The sequence below is a fragment of the Ursus arctos genome, unplaced genomic scaffold (assembly GCF_023065955.2).
Source record: "Ursus arctos isolate Adak ecotype North America unplaced genomic scaffold, UrsArc2.0 scaffold_10, whole genome shotgun sequence".
NCBI classification, from domain to species: Eukaryota; Metazoa; Chordata; class Mammalia; order Carnivora; family Ursidae; genus Ursus; species Ursus arctos.
The window spans coordinates 76,418,946-76,434,916 of record NW_026622764.1 but is presented as its reverse complement, the minus strand read 5'-3'; the positions used below and the strand labels follow the sequence as shown (position 1 = coordinate 76,434,916).

The window sequence follows — 15,971 nt, the reverse complement described above, 5'->3', positions numbered from 1 at the left end:
AATCCCCATCACCTGTTTCTGCCATCCCCCCACCCACCTGCCCTCTGGTAGCCATCTGTTTGTTCTCTATAGTTAAGAGTCTGGTTTTTGGGTGATCCTGTTTTAAAAGATCACTTGCATTATAAAAGGAATTATTTAAAGCTCAAAACTATTATTTCTTAATTTGGGAAGTAACAATTGAAATAATTGTGTATAACATATTTAATACATGTAAGCTAGTCATTGTAGATTAGATACTTTAGAATGTATTAACTCTGAGTCTTGTAGGGTATTTTTGAAGCAGTAACTTACTATTTAAAAGGAAAATATAGTTTATTACCGATTAGTACTATTGATTGAGTTTGGTTAACAAGACTTGTCTTAATTATTTTAGCTGACCTATAGGTTTAATGAGTATAACTCTTCAAAGGCCTTTACCCTACAAAATTAGCCAGTAGCTTATATGAATTCACTCATTCATTCCATTCATTCAGTAGTTACTTATTGACTGTGTGCCGTATGTGCCAGTATTATGTTTAGAACTCTGGGGAATGTTGAAATAGAAAACATTCCTCCCGTGTCAATTTCTTCTACAACTCCTGGCTTTCTTTAGTTTGGGCTTTTTTTTCCTTGCCTTTGGTTGAAGAAGCAGAAATTTGTAAATGGTTTTAATGCCTTTGACAGTATTTGAAAAACATTTTAATTTTTCTACTTATTTTAAAAATAATAAGCTTTCTCAACAATATTTGGGAAGGGTTAAGATTTTTTTTTTTAAGATTTTATTTATTTGTGAGAGAGAGAGACAGTGAGAGAGTGTGCATGAATGCATGGGGGGAAGGGCACAGGGAGAGGGAAAGAGAAACTCAGGCAGATTCCATGCTCAGCACAGAGCCTATCACAGGGCTCAGTCTCACCATCCTCAGATCATGCCTTGAGCCAAAACCAAGAGTCAGATGCTTAATTGACCGTGCCACCCAGGTGCCAAAGGTTAAAATCTCTCTTTTTTAAAAAAAGATTCTACTTATTTATCTTTAGAGAGGGAGGTGGGCAGAGGAAGAGGGAGAGAAGCAGACTTCCTGCTGAGCTCAAGAGGGGGCTTGATCCTGTGACCCTGAAATCAGACCTGAGCTGAAATCAAGAATTGGTCGCCTGACTGAGCCACCCAGGCACCCCAAGGTTAAAATCTTATGTAGGTTTTTAAGATAGCATTATCTTGATATAAATTTTATAGAAATATGTTGGGAAAAAGTATGTTATAAGGTATACCATTAATAATTTTAAATACTATCTGCTCTACTTTTGTTAGAGTACATAAAACATTTTTTAAAGAAAAAATTATTTTTAGAGCAGATGGTTTCATGTTTATTCCTTTTAGCTTTTTTGTTTTGTCCATTTGATCTCTTTGAAATTGCCACTATCACGATGTGCCAGTTCACGATCAGTTTGGATTCAGTTAAGCAATTGATATGTTTAAGGCAGTTTGAATACATTTTCTTATTTTTATATTTCTCTTATGGTATCACATTTGTCATCATTAAAAACAAGATTCCTGGGGCACCTGGGTGGCTCAGTTGGTTAAGTGTCTGCCTTCGGCTTAAGTCATGATCGCAGGGTTCTGGGATTGAGCCCTGCGTCAGGCTCTCCCAGTTCAGTGGGGAGTCTGCTTCTCCCTCTCCCTCTGTCCCTCCCCCTGCTCATGCTCTCCCTCTTTCTCTCTCAAATAAATAAATAAAATCTTTAAAAAAAAAAAAAAACAACTCAGAAGATTCTTCTTTTTCAATAAAACTTTGGATTGGAATATTTTCATTTCACTGAGACATTTAATATAAAAATAAATAGTACTCAGTAAGTATTGGTGGGACTAAATTATTTGAGTGTATGCAGAGGATTTACTAGGCACAAAAGCTACAGAAAAAGAACTCCCTATTTGGGGTTTATAATCTAATTAGGGAACACTCACAGGAAGATACATGGAAACTCTTCCCTTAATATGTTGAGAGGTAGAATAATTGAACACAACTTTCAGGCATTTTTATTAAGGACAAATTTTGGATAGTGCTTTGAACCAAAGAGCAAACTGTTAATTCTGCTAGAAATTTGCAAGTTGATCTTAGCGGATCGTAATGAAGCAAAAGGAAAAGCAAGGTATATATGGAACATGAGTGTTACAGTGCTCCATTTTTCATCCTCATCCCTGAAGAAATTCAGAGTAAACAGTATTAAATAGCACATTACTATAGACTAAGAAATATTTTTACTGTAATGTTGTTTTTAGATTTCCTTATTGATCAATGAACTTAGAAAAATTGTATTACCCTTAACTAAAATTGTCCAAGATATGAATTAATGGAGGATCCCAATCAAGCTATTGAATGGTTAATGCAATTGATCAGTGTTGTTCCAACGGATTCTAGAGCTTTGTCGAAACTAGGAGAATTATATGATAGTGAAGGAGATAAATCCCAAGCATTTCAATATTACTATGAGGTAGGTATAATCTTACTTTCCTTCTTGTTTTTAGCTTTTTACAAATTGTTATAAAACAGTCAGCAGGCCTTTTATTTTTTAAAATTTAGAAATGGTTACTAGTTTCTAAATGAATAATGATATAAAATAAAATAAAGCATTTGTGGAATATAAAGTCAGTTTTTGATTAATTTAATAAAAGAATTAAAAGTACAAATTCATTGTTCCCTTGAAGCATGATTTTCATCCTTTTTTAAATTCTGTTATTTAATTTGACTCAGATCGTCTATCGGTACATCAAAAAGCTACTGATAGGTAATTTAAAAATATGTCAAATGTTAAGTTTTCTAAATCTTGTAGTTTCAAAACTTATAAAGTACTTATGACAGCTCAGATTTTTTACTAAGACACTTCACATTGGATAAATTAATCCATTCAGTAGGTAAAATGTTGAGGTGTAAATTATACGTTGTCACTGATGTTGTATTGTCACATTCCATATTTTTCCCAGTCGTACAGGTATTTCCCCTCTAACATTGAAGTCATTGAGTGGCTTGGAGCCTATTACATTGACACCCAGTTTTGTGAAAAAGCTATTCAATACTTCGAAAGAGCTTCTCTTATACAGTAAGTAACTATACTGATTTCATGTTTACTCAAATGCCTTGTGTTGGGATTTGATTTTATCCCTAGAAATAGAATTTAATTCATCATTATTTCTATTTTCTTGAATGATATTCCATTTTACTTCATCTTTATTGTGATAACTATATTACTTTATTATGTAAAAATTTTTAAAAATACCTTCCTTAAGGTACTCTTCTTCGTGTATTTTTCTTATTCCTATTTCGCAAAGAAGTATCTCATTATCAATTACAAAATGACTGACTTGGTCCTAGGACAAGGTTTCATTTCTGAAAGTGTCCTACTAGAAATAAGTTGTGTTGGTTTTAATTTATAATCAATTTACATTGTATACTAAAAATTTTAAAGCTGTCTTTAAGTTCATATCTGAATGTTTTGTACATGCCTGATTCAGAAATAATTGAAAAATTCAGGTCTGTTTTGTATTTGGCCAAATTGAACTTTAACCTTAAATGTGACTTTGAATCATTTGAATGATAAAGGAATGCTTAATAATTTGATATCTGTGTGGAATTTGTGTTAGACGATTTTTTTTGTTCTTTTTAAAAATTTGTTTTTAATTTAAATTCAATTAATTAACATATAATGTATTATTGGTTTCAAAGGTAGAGATCAGTGATTCATCAGTCTTATGTAATATCCAGTGCTCATTACATCACATGCCCTCATTAATGTCCATCACCCAGTCACCCTATCCCCCACACCCCTCCCCTCCAGCAACCCTCAGTTTCCTACGATTAAGAGTCTCTTACGGTTTGTCTCCCTCTCTGATTTTGTATTGTTTTATTTTTTCCTCTCTTCCCCATGATCCTCTGTTTTCTTTCTTAAATTCCACATATCAGTAAGATCATATCATAATTGTTTTTCTCTGATTGACTTATTTCACTTAGCATAACCCCCTCTAGTTCCACCCATGTCATTGCAAATGGCAAGATTTCATTCTTTTGATGGCTGAGTAAAATTCCATTTTATATATGTACCACATCTTCTTTATCCATTCATCTGTCAATGGACATTTGGGCTCTTTCCACAGTTTGGCTATTGTGGACATTGCTGCTATGAACACTTGGGGTGTAGGTGCCCCTTTGGATAACTACATTTGTATGTTTAGGGTAAATACCTAGTAGTGCAATTGTTGGATTGTAGGGCGGCTCTATTTTCAACTTTTTGAGGAAGCTCCATACTGTTTTCTAGAGTGACTGTACCAGCATTCCCACAAACAGTGTAAGAGGGTTCCCCTTTCTTCACATCCTTCAACATCTGTTGTTTCCTGACTTGTTAATTTTAGCCATTCTGATTGCTGTGAGGGTGCTATCTCATTGTGGTTTTGATTTGTATTTCCCTGATGCCAAGTAACGTTGAACATTTTTTCATGTGTCTGTCGGCCATTTGTATGTGTTCTTTGGAGAAATGGCTATTCATGTCTTCTGCCCATTTCTTATTTGTTCTTTGGGCATTGAGTTAGATAAGTTCTTCATAGATTTTGGATACTAGCCCTTTATCTGATATGTCATTTACAAGTATCTTGTCCCATCGTGTTGTTTGTCTTCTGGTTTTGTCAACTGTTTCCTTTGCTGTGCAAAAGCTTTTTATCTTGATGAAGTCCCAGTAGTTCATTTTTGCCCTTGCTTCCCTTGCGTTCGGAGACATATCTAGCAAGAAGTTGCTGCGGCTGAGGTCAAAGAGGTTACTGCCTCTGTTCTCCTCTAGGATTTTGATGGATTCCTGTCTCATGTTTAGGTCTTCTTCAATTTTCAGTCTATTTTTCTGTATAGTATAAAAAAAATGGTCCAGTTTCATTCTTCTGCATGTGGCTGCCCAATTTTCCCAACACCATTTGTTGAAGAGACCATCTTTTTTCCATTAGATATTCTTTCCTGCTTTGTCGAAGATTTGTTGACCATAGAGTTGAGGGTCCATTTCTGGGTTCTCTCTTCTGTTCCATTGATCTACGTGTCTGTTTTTATGCCAGTACCATGCTGTCTTGATGATTACAGCTTTGTAATAGAGCTTGAAGTCTGGTATTGTGATGCCACCACCTTTGGTTTTCTTTTTCAACTTTCCTGTGGCAATTCGGGGTCTTTCTGGTTCCATACAAATTTTAGGATTGTTTGTTCCAGCTCTGTGAAATAAGTAGATGGTATTTTGATAGGGATTGCATTGAATGTGTAGATTGTTCCAGGTGGCATAGACATTTTCACAATATTTGTTCTTCCCATTCATGCACATGGAACGTTTTTCCATTTATTTATGTGGACTCCTCAGTTTCTTTCAGGAGTGTTCTATAGTGTTCTGAGTACAGATACTTTGCCTCTTTGGTTAGGTTTATTCCTAGGTATTTTATGGTTTGTGGGGCAATTGTAAATGGGATTGACTACTTAAATTCTCTTTCTTCTGTCTCATTGTAAGTGCATAGAAATCCAACTGATTTCTGTGCATTGACATTATATCCTGCCACTTTGCTGAATTCCTGTATGAGTTCTAGTAGTTTTGGGGTAGAGTTTTTTGGGATTTCCACATAAAGTATCATGTCATCTGCGGCACCTGGGTGGCACAGCGGTTAAGCGTCTGCCTTCGGCTCACGGCGTGATCCCGGTGTTATGGGATCGAGCCCCACATCAGGCTCCTCCGCTATGAGCCTGCTTCTTCCTCTCCCACTCCCCCTACTTGTGTTCCCTCTCTCGCTGGCTGTCTCTATCTCTGTTAAATAAATAAAATTAAAAAAAAAAAGTATGTCATCTGCAAAGAATGAGAGTTTGACTTCTTCTTCACCGATTTGGATGCCTTTTATTTCTTTTTGTTGTCTGATTGCAGAGGCTAGGACTTCCAGTACTATGTTGAACAGCAGTGCTGATAGTGGACATCCCTGCCGTGTTCCTGACCTTAGGGGAATAGCTCTCAGGTTTTCCCCATTGAGAATGAGCTGTGGGTTTTTTTTAAAATTTTTTTTATTACTTTATGTAAGTCATTATACAGTACATCCCTGGTTTTTGGTGTAAAGTTCGATGATTCATTAGTTGCGTTTAACACCCAGTGCACCATGCAATGCATGCCCTCCTTACTACCCATCACCAGCCTATCCCATTCCCCCACCCCTCTCCGCTCTGAAGCCCTCAGTTTGTTTCTCAGAGTCCATAGTCTCTCATGTTTCATTCCCCCTTCTGATTACCCCTCCTTTCTTTATCCCTTTCTTCCCTTACCAATCTTCCTAGTTCTTATGTTCCATAGATGAGAGAAACCATATGATAATTGTCTTTCTCTGCTTGACTTATTTCACTTAGCATTATCTCCTCCAGTGCCAGTGCCAGACATGTTGCAGCAAATGTTGAGAACTCGTTCTTTCTGATAGCTGAGTAATATTCCATTGTATATATGGACCACAACTTCTTAATCCAGTCATCTGTTGAAGGGCATCTCGGTTCCTTCCACGCTTTGGCTATTGTGGACAGTGCTGCTATGAACATTGGGGTTCATATGGCCCTTCTCTTCACTACGTCTGTATCTGTCGGGTAAATACCCAGTAGTGCAATTGCTGGATCATAGGGTAGCTCAATTTTTAACTTTTTAAGGGACCTCCACACTGTTTTCCAGAGTGGCTGTACCAACTTGCATTCCCACCAACAATGGAGAAGGGATTCCCTTTCTCCACATCCTCTCCAGCAATTGTTGTTTCTTACCGTGTCAATTTTTGTCATTCTAACTGGCATAAGGTGGTATCTTAGTGTGGTTTTGATTTGAATTTCCCTGATGGCTAGTGATTTTGAACATTTTTTCATGTGTCTGTTAGCCATTTGTATGTCATCATTGGAAAAGTGTCTGTTCATATCTTCTGCCCATTTTTTGATTTGTTTATTTGTTTCTTGCGTATTGAGTTTGAGAAGTTCTTTGTAGATCTTGGATACCAGTCTTTTATCTGTAGTGTCATTTGCAAATATCTTCTCCCATTCCGTGGGCTGCCTCTTAGTATTTTTGACTGTTTCCTTGGCTGTGCAGAAGCTTTTTATCTTGAGGAAGTCCCACAAGTTCATTTTATCTATTGTTTCTCTTGCCTTTGGAGATGTGTCATGAAAAAGGTTCCTTTGGCCGGTGTCGTAGAGGTTGCTGCCTATGTTCTCCTCTAGGATTTTGATGGATTCCTGTCTCACATCGAGGTCTTTCATCCATTTGGAGTTTATCTTTGTGTATGGTGTGAGAGAGTGGTCAAGTTTCATTCTTTTGCATGTAGCTGTCCAATTTTCCCAGCACCATTTATTGAAGAGACTGTCTTTTTTCCACTGGATATTTTTTCCTGCTTTGCCAATGATTAGTTGCCCAAAGAGCCGAGGGTCCATTTCTGGGTTCTCTATTCTGTTCCATTGGTCTATGTGTCTGTTTTTGTGCTGGTACCATGCTGTCTTTGTGATCACAGCTTTGTAGTACAGCTCAAAATCTGGCATTGTGATGCCCCCAGCTTTGTTTTTCCTTTTCAACAGTTCCTTGGCGATTCGGGGCCTTTTCTGGTTCCATACAAATTTAAAGACTATTTGTTCCAGTTCTTTGAAAATTGTCCCCGGTATTTTGATCGGGATAGCATTGAAAGTGTAGATTGCTCTGGGTAGCATGGACATTTTAACTATGTTAATTCTTCCACTCCATGAGCATGGACTATTTTTCCATCTTTTTGTGTCTTCCTCACTGTCTTTCAAGAGTGATTTATAGTTTCTAGAATATAGGTCCTTTACGTCTCTGGTTAAGTTAATTCCAAGGTAACGTATGGTTTTTGGTGCTATTGTAAATGGGATGGATTCCCTAATTTCTCTTTCTTCGGTCTCGTTATTCGTGTACAGAAATGCAACTGATTTCTGAGCATTGATTTTGTATCCCGCCACATTACTGAATTGCTCTATAACTTCTAATAGTTTGGGAGTGGCTTCTTTTGGGTTTTCCATATAGAGTATCATGTCATCTGCGAAGAGAGACATTTTGACTTCTTCTTTGCCGATTTGAATACCTTTGATCCCTTTTTGTCGTCTGATTGCTCTTGCAAGGACTTCTAGTACTATGTTGAATAATAGTGGCGAGAGTGGGCATCCTTGTTGTGTTCCTGATCTTAAGGGAAAGGCTTCCAGCTTTTCCCCATTGAGAATGATATTTGCTGTAGGCTTTTCATAGATGGCTTTTATGAGTGTGAGAAATGAACCCTCTATTCCTACACTCTGAAGGGTTTTAATCAGAAAAGGATGCTGTATTTTGTCAAATGCTTTTTCTGCATCTATTGAGAGAATCATATGATTTTTGAATTTTTCTTTCTGGATAAAATCTATGACACTGATTGATTTGCGAATGTTGAACCACGCTTGCGTCCCAGGGATGAATCCCACTTGGTCATGATGGATAATCCTTTTAATGTACTGTTGGATTCTATTAGCCAGGATCTTGTTGAGGATTTTGGTGTCCATATTCATTAGAGAAATCGGTCTGTAATTCTCCTTTTTGATGGGGTCTTTGCCTGGTTTGGGGATCAAGGTAATATTGGCCTCATAGAATGAGTTTGGTAGCTTTCCTTCTGTTTCTATTTTTTGAAATAGCTTTAGGAGAATAGGTATTATTTCTTCTTTGAATGTTTGGTAGAATTCCCCAGGAAAACCGTCCGGGCCTGGAGTTTTCTTATTGGAAGGTTGTTTATCACTGACTCAATCTCTTCATAATTAATTGGCCTGTTTAAAAAATCAGTTTCTTCCTGTTTCAGTCTTGGTAGTTTATAGGCTTCCAGGAAGGCCTCCATCTCTTCCAGATTGCTTAATTTATTGGCATAAACCTGTTGATAAAAGTTTCTAATAATCCTTCCAATTTCATTGTTGTTGGTTGTGACCTCTCCTTTTTCATTCATAATTTTATTAATTTGGGTCCTTTCTCTATTCTTTTGGATAAGTCTTGCCAGTGGTCTGTCAATTTTATTGATTCCTTCAAAGAACCAGCTTCTAGTTCTGTTGATCTGCTCTACTGTACTCCTGGTTTCTAATTCATTGATTTCTGCTCTAATTTTGGTGAACTGCTTCCTCATGCGTGGATTAGGTCTGTCCCTCTGTTGCTGTTCCAGCTTCTAGAGGTGAGAATATAAAAACTGCATTTTAGATTTTTCTATTCTTTTGAGTGAGGCTTGGATGGCTATGTATTTCCCCCTTAGGACTGCCTTTGCAGTATCCCATAGGTTTTGGACCGTTGTGTTTTCTTTCTCGTTGGTCTCCATAAATTGTTTAATTTGATTTTTGGTTTCCTGGTTTATCGAGTCATTCCTGAGTAGGATGGTTCTTAGTCTCCAAGTGTTTGAGTTTCTTCCAAATTTTTCCTTGTGGTTGAGTTCCACTTTCAAAGCGTTGTGGTCTGAGAATATGCAGGGAATAATTTCAGTCTTTTGGTATCAGTTGAGACCTGTTTTGTGACCCAGAACATGGTCTATTCTTGAGAATGTTCCATGGGCATTAGAATAGAATGAGTATTCTTTGGTTCTGGGGTGTAGTGTTCTATATATATCTATGAGGTCCAACTCGTCAAGTATGGCATTCAAAGCCCTTGTTTCTTTGTCGATTTTTTTGCATGTGTGTTCTGTCTATTTCTGATAGTGGGGTGTTGCGGTCCCCTACTATTAATGTATTGTTATCTATATGTCTCTTTATTGTGGTTAAGAGTTGGCTTGTGTATCTTGCTGCTCCCCTGTTGGGGGCATATATATTTATAATTGTCATATGCACTTGTTGGATACCTCCTTTAAGAATAATATAGTTGCCTTCTGTATCTCTAACTATAGTGTTTAGTTTAAAATCCAATCTGTCTGATATGAGAATTTCTACCCCAGCTTTCTTTTGAGGTCCATTTGCGTGAAAGATGGTACTCCATCCCTTTACTTTCAGCCTGAATTTATATTTGGGTTCAAAATTAGTCTCTTGTAGACAGCAAATGGATGGGTCATGTCTTTTTATCCAATCTGCAACCCTGTGGCGCTTTATGGGAGCATTTAGGCCATTTACATTGAGACTGAATACTGAGAAATATGATTTTAATGATGCCATGTTGACAGTAAAGTCTTTGTATCGGTTGTGACTTTCTGTTCTGTATCACTCTTGGGCCTTTTTACCTTTATAGAACCCCCCTTAATATCTCCTGTAGGGCTGGTTTCATGGTTATGAAATTGGTCAGTGACTGGCAATTCTGGAAGGTCTTTATCTCTCCATCAATTCTGAATGACATCCTTGCTGGATAGAGGATCCTTGGCAGCATGTTTTTCTCTGAAAGAGCTTTAAAAATGCCCCCCTCACCTCTTTCTCTCATTCCAGGTCTGTGTAGACAGGTCTGACGTAACTCTGATACCTTTGCCTTGGTACATGAGAAATTTCTTTGCCCTGGCCGCTTTCAATACTGTATCCTTGGATCTAATACTTGCGAAATGCACTATGACGTGACGTGGTGTAGGTTTGTCGTGGTTGAGCTTGGGAGGGGTCCTCTCTGCCTCTTGGACATGAATGTTTGTTTCCCTTGCTAGATTAGGGAATTTTTCAGCTACAATTTGTTCAAATATCTCTTCTAGACCTCTGTTTTTCTCCACCCCCTTGGGGATGCCGATGATTCTGACGTTGGAACGTTTCATTGAGTCAGTAATCTCCTGTAACCTACATTCTTGAACGTGGATTTTTTTGAGTCCAGATTCTATTTTAGCTTTCTCTTCTACTAACCCATCCTCCAGTTCGCTGATACGTTCCTTTGCCTCATTCACCCTGGCCATCAGATCCTCTAGTTTTGACTGCATTTGGCTCATAGAATTTTTAATTTCTGCCAGATTCGCTCCCATTTCCGCCCGTAGAGATTCTATATTCTCATTAACATTTTCGTTAATACTTTTTTCAAGTCTACACATCATCTTGACCATTGTTACTCTGAATTCCATTTCTGATAATTTGGTTACATCCATATCCATTAGTTCTGTGGCAGAGGCCACAGACTCATTGCCCTTTCTTTGCTGGGGGGGATTTCTCCTTCTCGTCATTCAGGTTGCGGGGTTGTCCAGAGCCCAGATTATTGACCGGGACCCAGGCAGTGCACCCTTGTTTTATAGGGTTCTCAGGGACGTGGGCTTCTTGATTTTTCAGCCTGCCTTCTGGGGGAGGGGTCTGCCGCGCCAATACTCAGGCAACCCTGTTTGGGTAGAGTCTCCGTGTCCCCTGGGAAGGGGGATGGGGATGGGCACACTGTGAGCTGGTATTTCCAGGCTTTTGTTCTCTGGCGGCTTTCCCTGGCGGTTTGCTGTGCCTTTTCTGAGAGAGCAGCAGTGGCCGAATCCTAGCCTCTGTCTCAGAACAGAGGGGATTGCAGCCCATTCTCCACTGATGTTCTGGCCAATTTAACTCTGTTTCTGTTGGTGCTGCTCAACCCTGCAGCGTCCCGGGATGTGCGCCCCACACCTGGTGTCCCAGTCCTCACTTCCAGGGCCGGTGCGTCTCTGTCCTTTGTGTTTCTAACGCTGCCAGCCGCCAGCCACCCCGCGCGCTCCCGGAGCTCCCGGTCTCAGTCTGGTCCAGTGAGCACACCGGAGTTCCGTGAGAAGTCTGGTGGCGCACACTCCCTGCTCACAGTCTCAGTCTGCTCTCTCTCGCCGCCGGTGCCATCGGTGAGTCCGCCCGCTCCCCCGTGCAGGTGGCTACCGCTTCCCGGCGCCCGAATGCGGCGGCTCCCTTCCCCTTCCGTTTATCTTCCGATATCTGTGCGGTTTCAGGGCTCCCCGCTTTGTACCTCAATACTCAGCGCGGGAGATGTTCATTTGTAGAGATCCAGATGTATCTTCCTGCGTCTCAGGCTGATTCTGTGGATGTTCAGGCTGGTGTGGTACCTATCCAGCTCGACTCAGGGGACCGGCTGAAAAAGGGGTCCCCTACTCCTCCACCATCTTAACCCCCTTAATTACTTATTTTGGAAAAGAAAATTCATTTCTTTTGAAGAGGAAAAAAAGGATGAATACAATTCTTTTTTACTCCATCTTTAGTTGGAGCCTAATTGTTCACACACAAGGTCAAAAATTGCCTCATGGGTACTAAATTCATAAGCCTAAATTTCTAATCCTTAGGGTACTAAGCGAAAATATAAAATTATGGCAGAGATAATGATAGTGTTTAAAATAGAATGCAGTGGTCTTTAGCCAAACAGGTTAAGTGGTTCACATAAAATCTAAATAAGGCATGAACTAGATTGAAGGACTCTTAAATTTAAATTTTCTAATACACATATGATCGGTAATGAAGGAAATTATATATATGCTATTGTCAATAATAAAGATCTAATCAAAGGTCAAAAAGTATTTGAAAAAAGCTTGAAAGATACTATAGTATATAGCTTTATAAAACTGACCATTGCAGAATATTTATATTTCATCTCTGATTTTATATAATTTATTTCTTTTATAGGCCTACACAAGTGAAATGGCAGCTGATGGTAGCTAGTTGTTTTAGAAGAAGTGGTAAATGCTTTAATTTTATTCATTTTTTTATATATTTTACTTCTTTATGTCTTTTAGGTAATTATTCATATAACTGTGTTCCAGCTGCATATTTGTTTATTAAAACATTAGCTTTTGATTATCACACATATTGAAGCACTATATGAGAAACATAATAATTACTACATACAGAAAAAAGTTATGCTTACAAAGTGGGTCTAAATCGTATTTTCCATCACCACTATTAAGAACAGATTCATTATTTTTCAAAGTTAACGTGTAATCATTTTGACAAGTTAGTCACAGAAAAATAAACGTTTCTGTTCACCTAATTCTAAACATCCTTGTATGCTCTGCCAAACTTATGAGACTGTCTCACACTTGAGAAGCCTGAAGAAGGCCCTGAACCAGAACAACTGGGGCTGTGTTTTCCAAACCAAATACCACTAGGTGTCTTTGTTTATGTTTTCAGTAACTTTTTTTTACATCCTGTACTGCTGACACTTCTCCTGGAGCATAGAGATATTAGTAGTGTTGGACTAACCTTGCAGTGAATGAAACTATTAAGACTCTCATCAGAGATTAAGCAAGGAGATAAATGTTAATAGATTTGTAATCCCTCTTTTAAAGCCTACAAATGATCCAGGAAAAGAAATTCCTTAATCCAAGAGGAGCACAGATGTGGCAGTGTTAACACTGTTCTCATCCTGTTTTGTGGATTTCCTTCTTTACCTCTGTGAGCTCCTTCAGAATGGCACAGAATATATACACAGGAGTGCTCAAATCATTTAGATCATTGATCTTTGCTGTTACTGTATTTCCTATGAGATCTATAACATCACTGTACTGTATATACATGTTATTTATATCACAGTGGGTTCTGAGCTCCCAGGGTTCATTACAGTGTCAGTCATATGTAAAGTGTATATACATATGAGGTATTCTGAGTGATTTAAGACAGAACCTCCCTTGCCTTACTGAAGTACAGATTGGAAGAGAAGCTGATGTTTATTGAGAGCTGCTGGATGCTGGGTACTTCCAATTCTCACCGCAGCTCTTGGAGGGTCAGCATGGCTGGCCCTTGTGTAGAGTGGGGCCCAGGGAGATTCATTACTTGTTTACTGAGATTTTAGCAAAGATCCAAAATTCATTTTTCCTCTTCTTTGCTGCTATGAAGTTAAAGTATTATATTTTAAAACAAAATGCTTTCTGTAAACTTTTTAATGTTTCAAAATAAAAACTACCGGAAAAGGTTATTTTTCATCTTTTCCAACTAAGTAAATGACATTGAAATTAATGTTAGCTTACCACTTAAATTACTTTTGAATTTGTTCTTCTGAAATCTTTAATTTTTAGACATTGAATAGATCTTAATTTTTGACACGAACGTATTTATTTTAAGAACTAAACTAAGTTTCAGTCATCACCCATTTACTTCTGCTCTGCCCCTTTCTCAAACTTCTTTTATCTGTACATTTTCTTCCAGAAGTTATATTAAGAATGGTTTATATATGCTTGTGGCAAACATGTAAGTCTTCTTACTAAACCAATAAATGGTGTCAGTGTCTTGAATTAAAATTACTACTTTGCTGAATCTTATTAATTTTTATAATCTGCTAATGTGGTTTTTTTCTCTTTTTTTATTTATAGGTAACTACCAAAAAGCATTAGATACTTATAAGGAAATTCACAGAAAGTTTCCAGAAAATGTTGAATGTGAGTTTACATCTCGTAACTTTGAAGCTATAAGTTCTCGCATTTTATGTCCTTAAGTATGATAACTACATTTGCTACAGTAATTGCATATATAGCTACCAGTCTATAATTTGTGATACATGATTACACATGTGGTTATAGGATCAGAAAATTTGACTATGCAAGTACATTGTATAGAATTTAATTTTTGATGGATTTAAGTATACATTGGGTTCTCTTTAGTAATAAACAGATCTATATATCAAAGTTTTGTGAAATCTGAAGAACAAATTTTGGTTTATTGCTTTTTAAAGTTCATAAATTGTGATATTTTATGGAAAATGCATTTTTAAAAATTTTTAAAAATTTATGTATTATTTATTTGAGAGAGGGAGCGAGCAGGGGAAGGGGCAGAGGGAAAGGGAGAAGCAGGCTCCCAATGTGGGTCTGGATCCCAGGGTCCCCAGATCATGACCTGAGCCAAAGGCAGACACCCAACCAACTGAGTCACCCAGGCACCCCAGAAAAGGCATTTTTAACTCTCCACTTAGTATGTAATTTTCTGAGGTTTATGCAACTTTTACAGTTTATGAAAATAGAACAATCATCTTGCTCATATGGATAGCAAACGTTTTAAGTTTAAAACATTATGTTACATGGTATTGGGCTATTTCCCTTTTGTGAAGTTAGCTTTGTAGAAAATACTCATTTATTCCCCATCTTGTTGCACAATGGGTTTGATGTAACTTAAAGTAATAATGTGAAGTATTATAGGAGTACCAAAAACAAAATCATGATCAAGAAAAATACAAAATAACCATATTCACATGCCACAGACTCCCATTAAACTGTGTATTTGGCCCTGAATAGCCTTGCAGCTAAGGGAAAGAGAAAAAATGTAATCAGTTATATAATCTTTTCTATTTATGAGGAAACAAAGTAATTACTTGGGAAGAAGAAAACATTTCTAACTGTTCACTTATGTTGCGAAACCAAGAGATATATTAGATAAGATCAATTAAAGTTATAGCAGCTCCTTGCTTTCATGACATCTCCACAGCAAATAAAATGTTTGAAAGAGTTTTTAATTTTGCGCTTCAGTGACAATGAACACTAAACAATGCGTTTCAGTTCAGTAAGACAAATCTTTTCCATGCCGTTTTCCGGTGGCCCAGCCTGATCCAGGAATGAGGTGTACTGCACGTTCCTTCATTAATATTTTTCTCCATTTGGCTTTTGTGAAAGGTCAACAGCAGAGAGCTCAGAATTATGGCCTTTGGTAGCAGCTTAGGAGCAGGAACTTTTCTAATGCTTATTAGAAGCTGATTTGTTAATTTACAACAATAGTTTGCAAATGCCATAAGGAAACCATCTATGTGGGAATTACTTGTAAAACTTTAAAAAGCACAAATTTCTAGCCCAACCTACAGAGATTCTCATTTAGGTTTGCAGTGGCTGCAGATATCTTTCATTTCCTATTTCTTTTTTTTTTTTTTTTAAGATTTTTACTTATTTATTTGAGAGAGGGAGAGAGAGAGAGCAAGAGCGCACAAGTGGAGGGAAGGGGCAGAGGGAGAAGCAGACTCCCAGGCTGAGTGGAGAGCCCGATGCTGGCCCAATCCCAGGACCCTGGATCATGACCCGAGCCAGAAGTCAGATGCTTAACCAACTGAGCCACCCAGGCTCCCCTCCTATTTATTTTTTTAAAAATTTTTTATGTGAT

General features: G+C 37.8%; 1 protein-coding gene across 6 annotated transcripts in view; it reads left to right on the top strand.

Annotated features, from left to right (window-relative positions):
• Positions 1-15,971, top strand: part of IFT88 (intraflagellar transport 88) — a 146,842-nt gene that overhangs the window by 98,508 nt on the left and 32,363 nt on the right. For all 6 annotated transcript variants that reach the window (XM_057309773.1, XM_026492961.4, XM_026492957.4 and 3 more), the window contains 4 exons: positions 2,316-2,466; positions 2,957-3,072; positions 12,522-12,574; positions 14,204-14,269. In XM_057309773.1, coding sequence (XP_057165756.1) covers positions 2,316-2,466; positions 2,957-3,072; positions 12,522-12,574; positions 14,204-14,269 — 386 coding nt within the window. The remainder of the gene's footprint in view (positions 1-2,315; positions 2,467-2,956; positions 3,073-12,521; positions 12,575-14,203; positions 14,270-15,971) is intronic.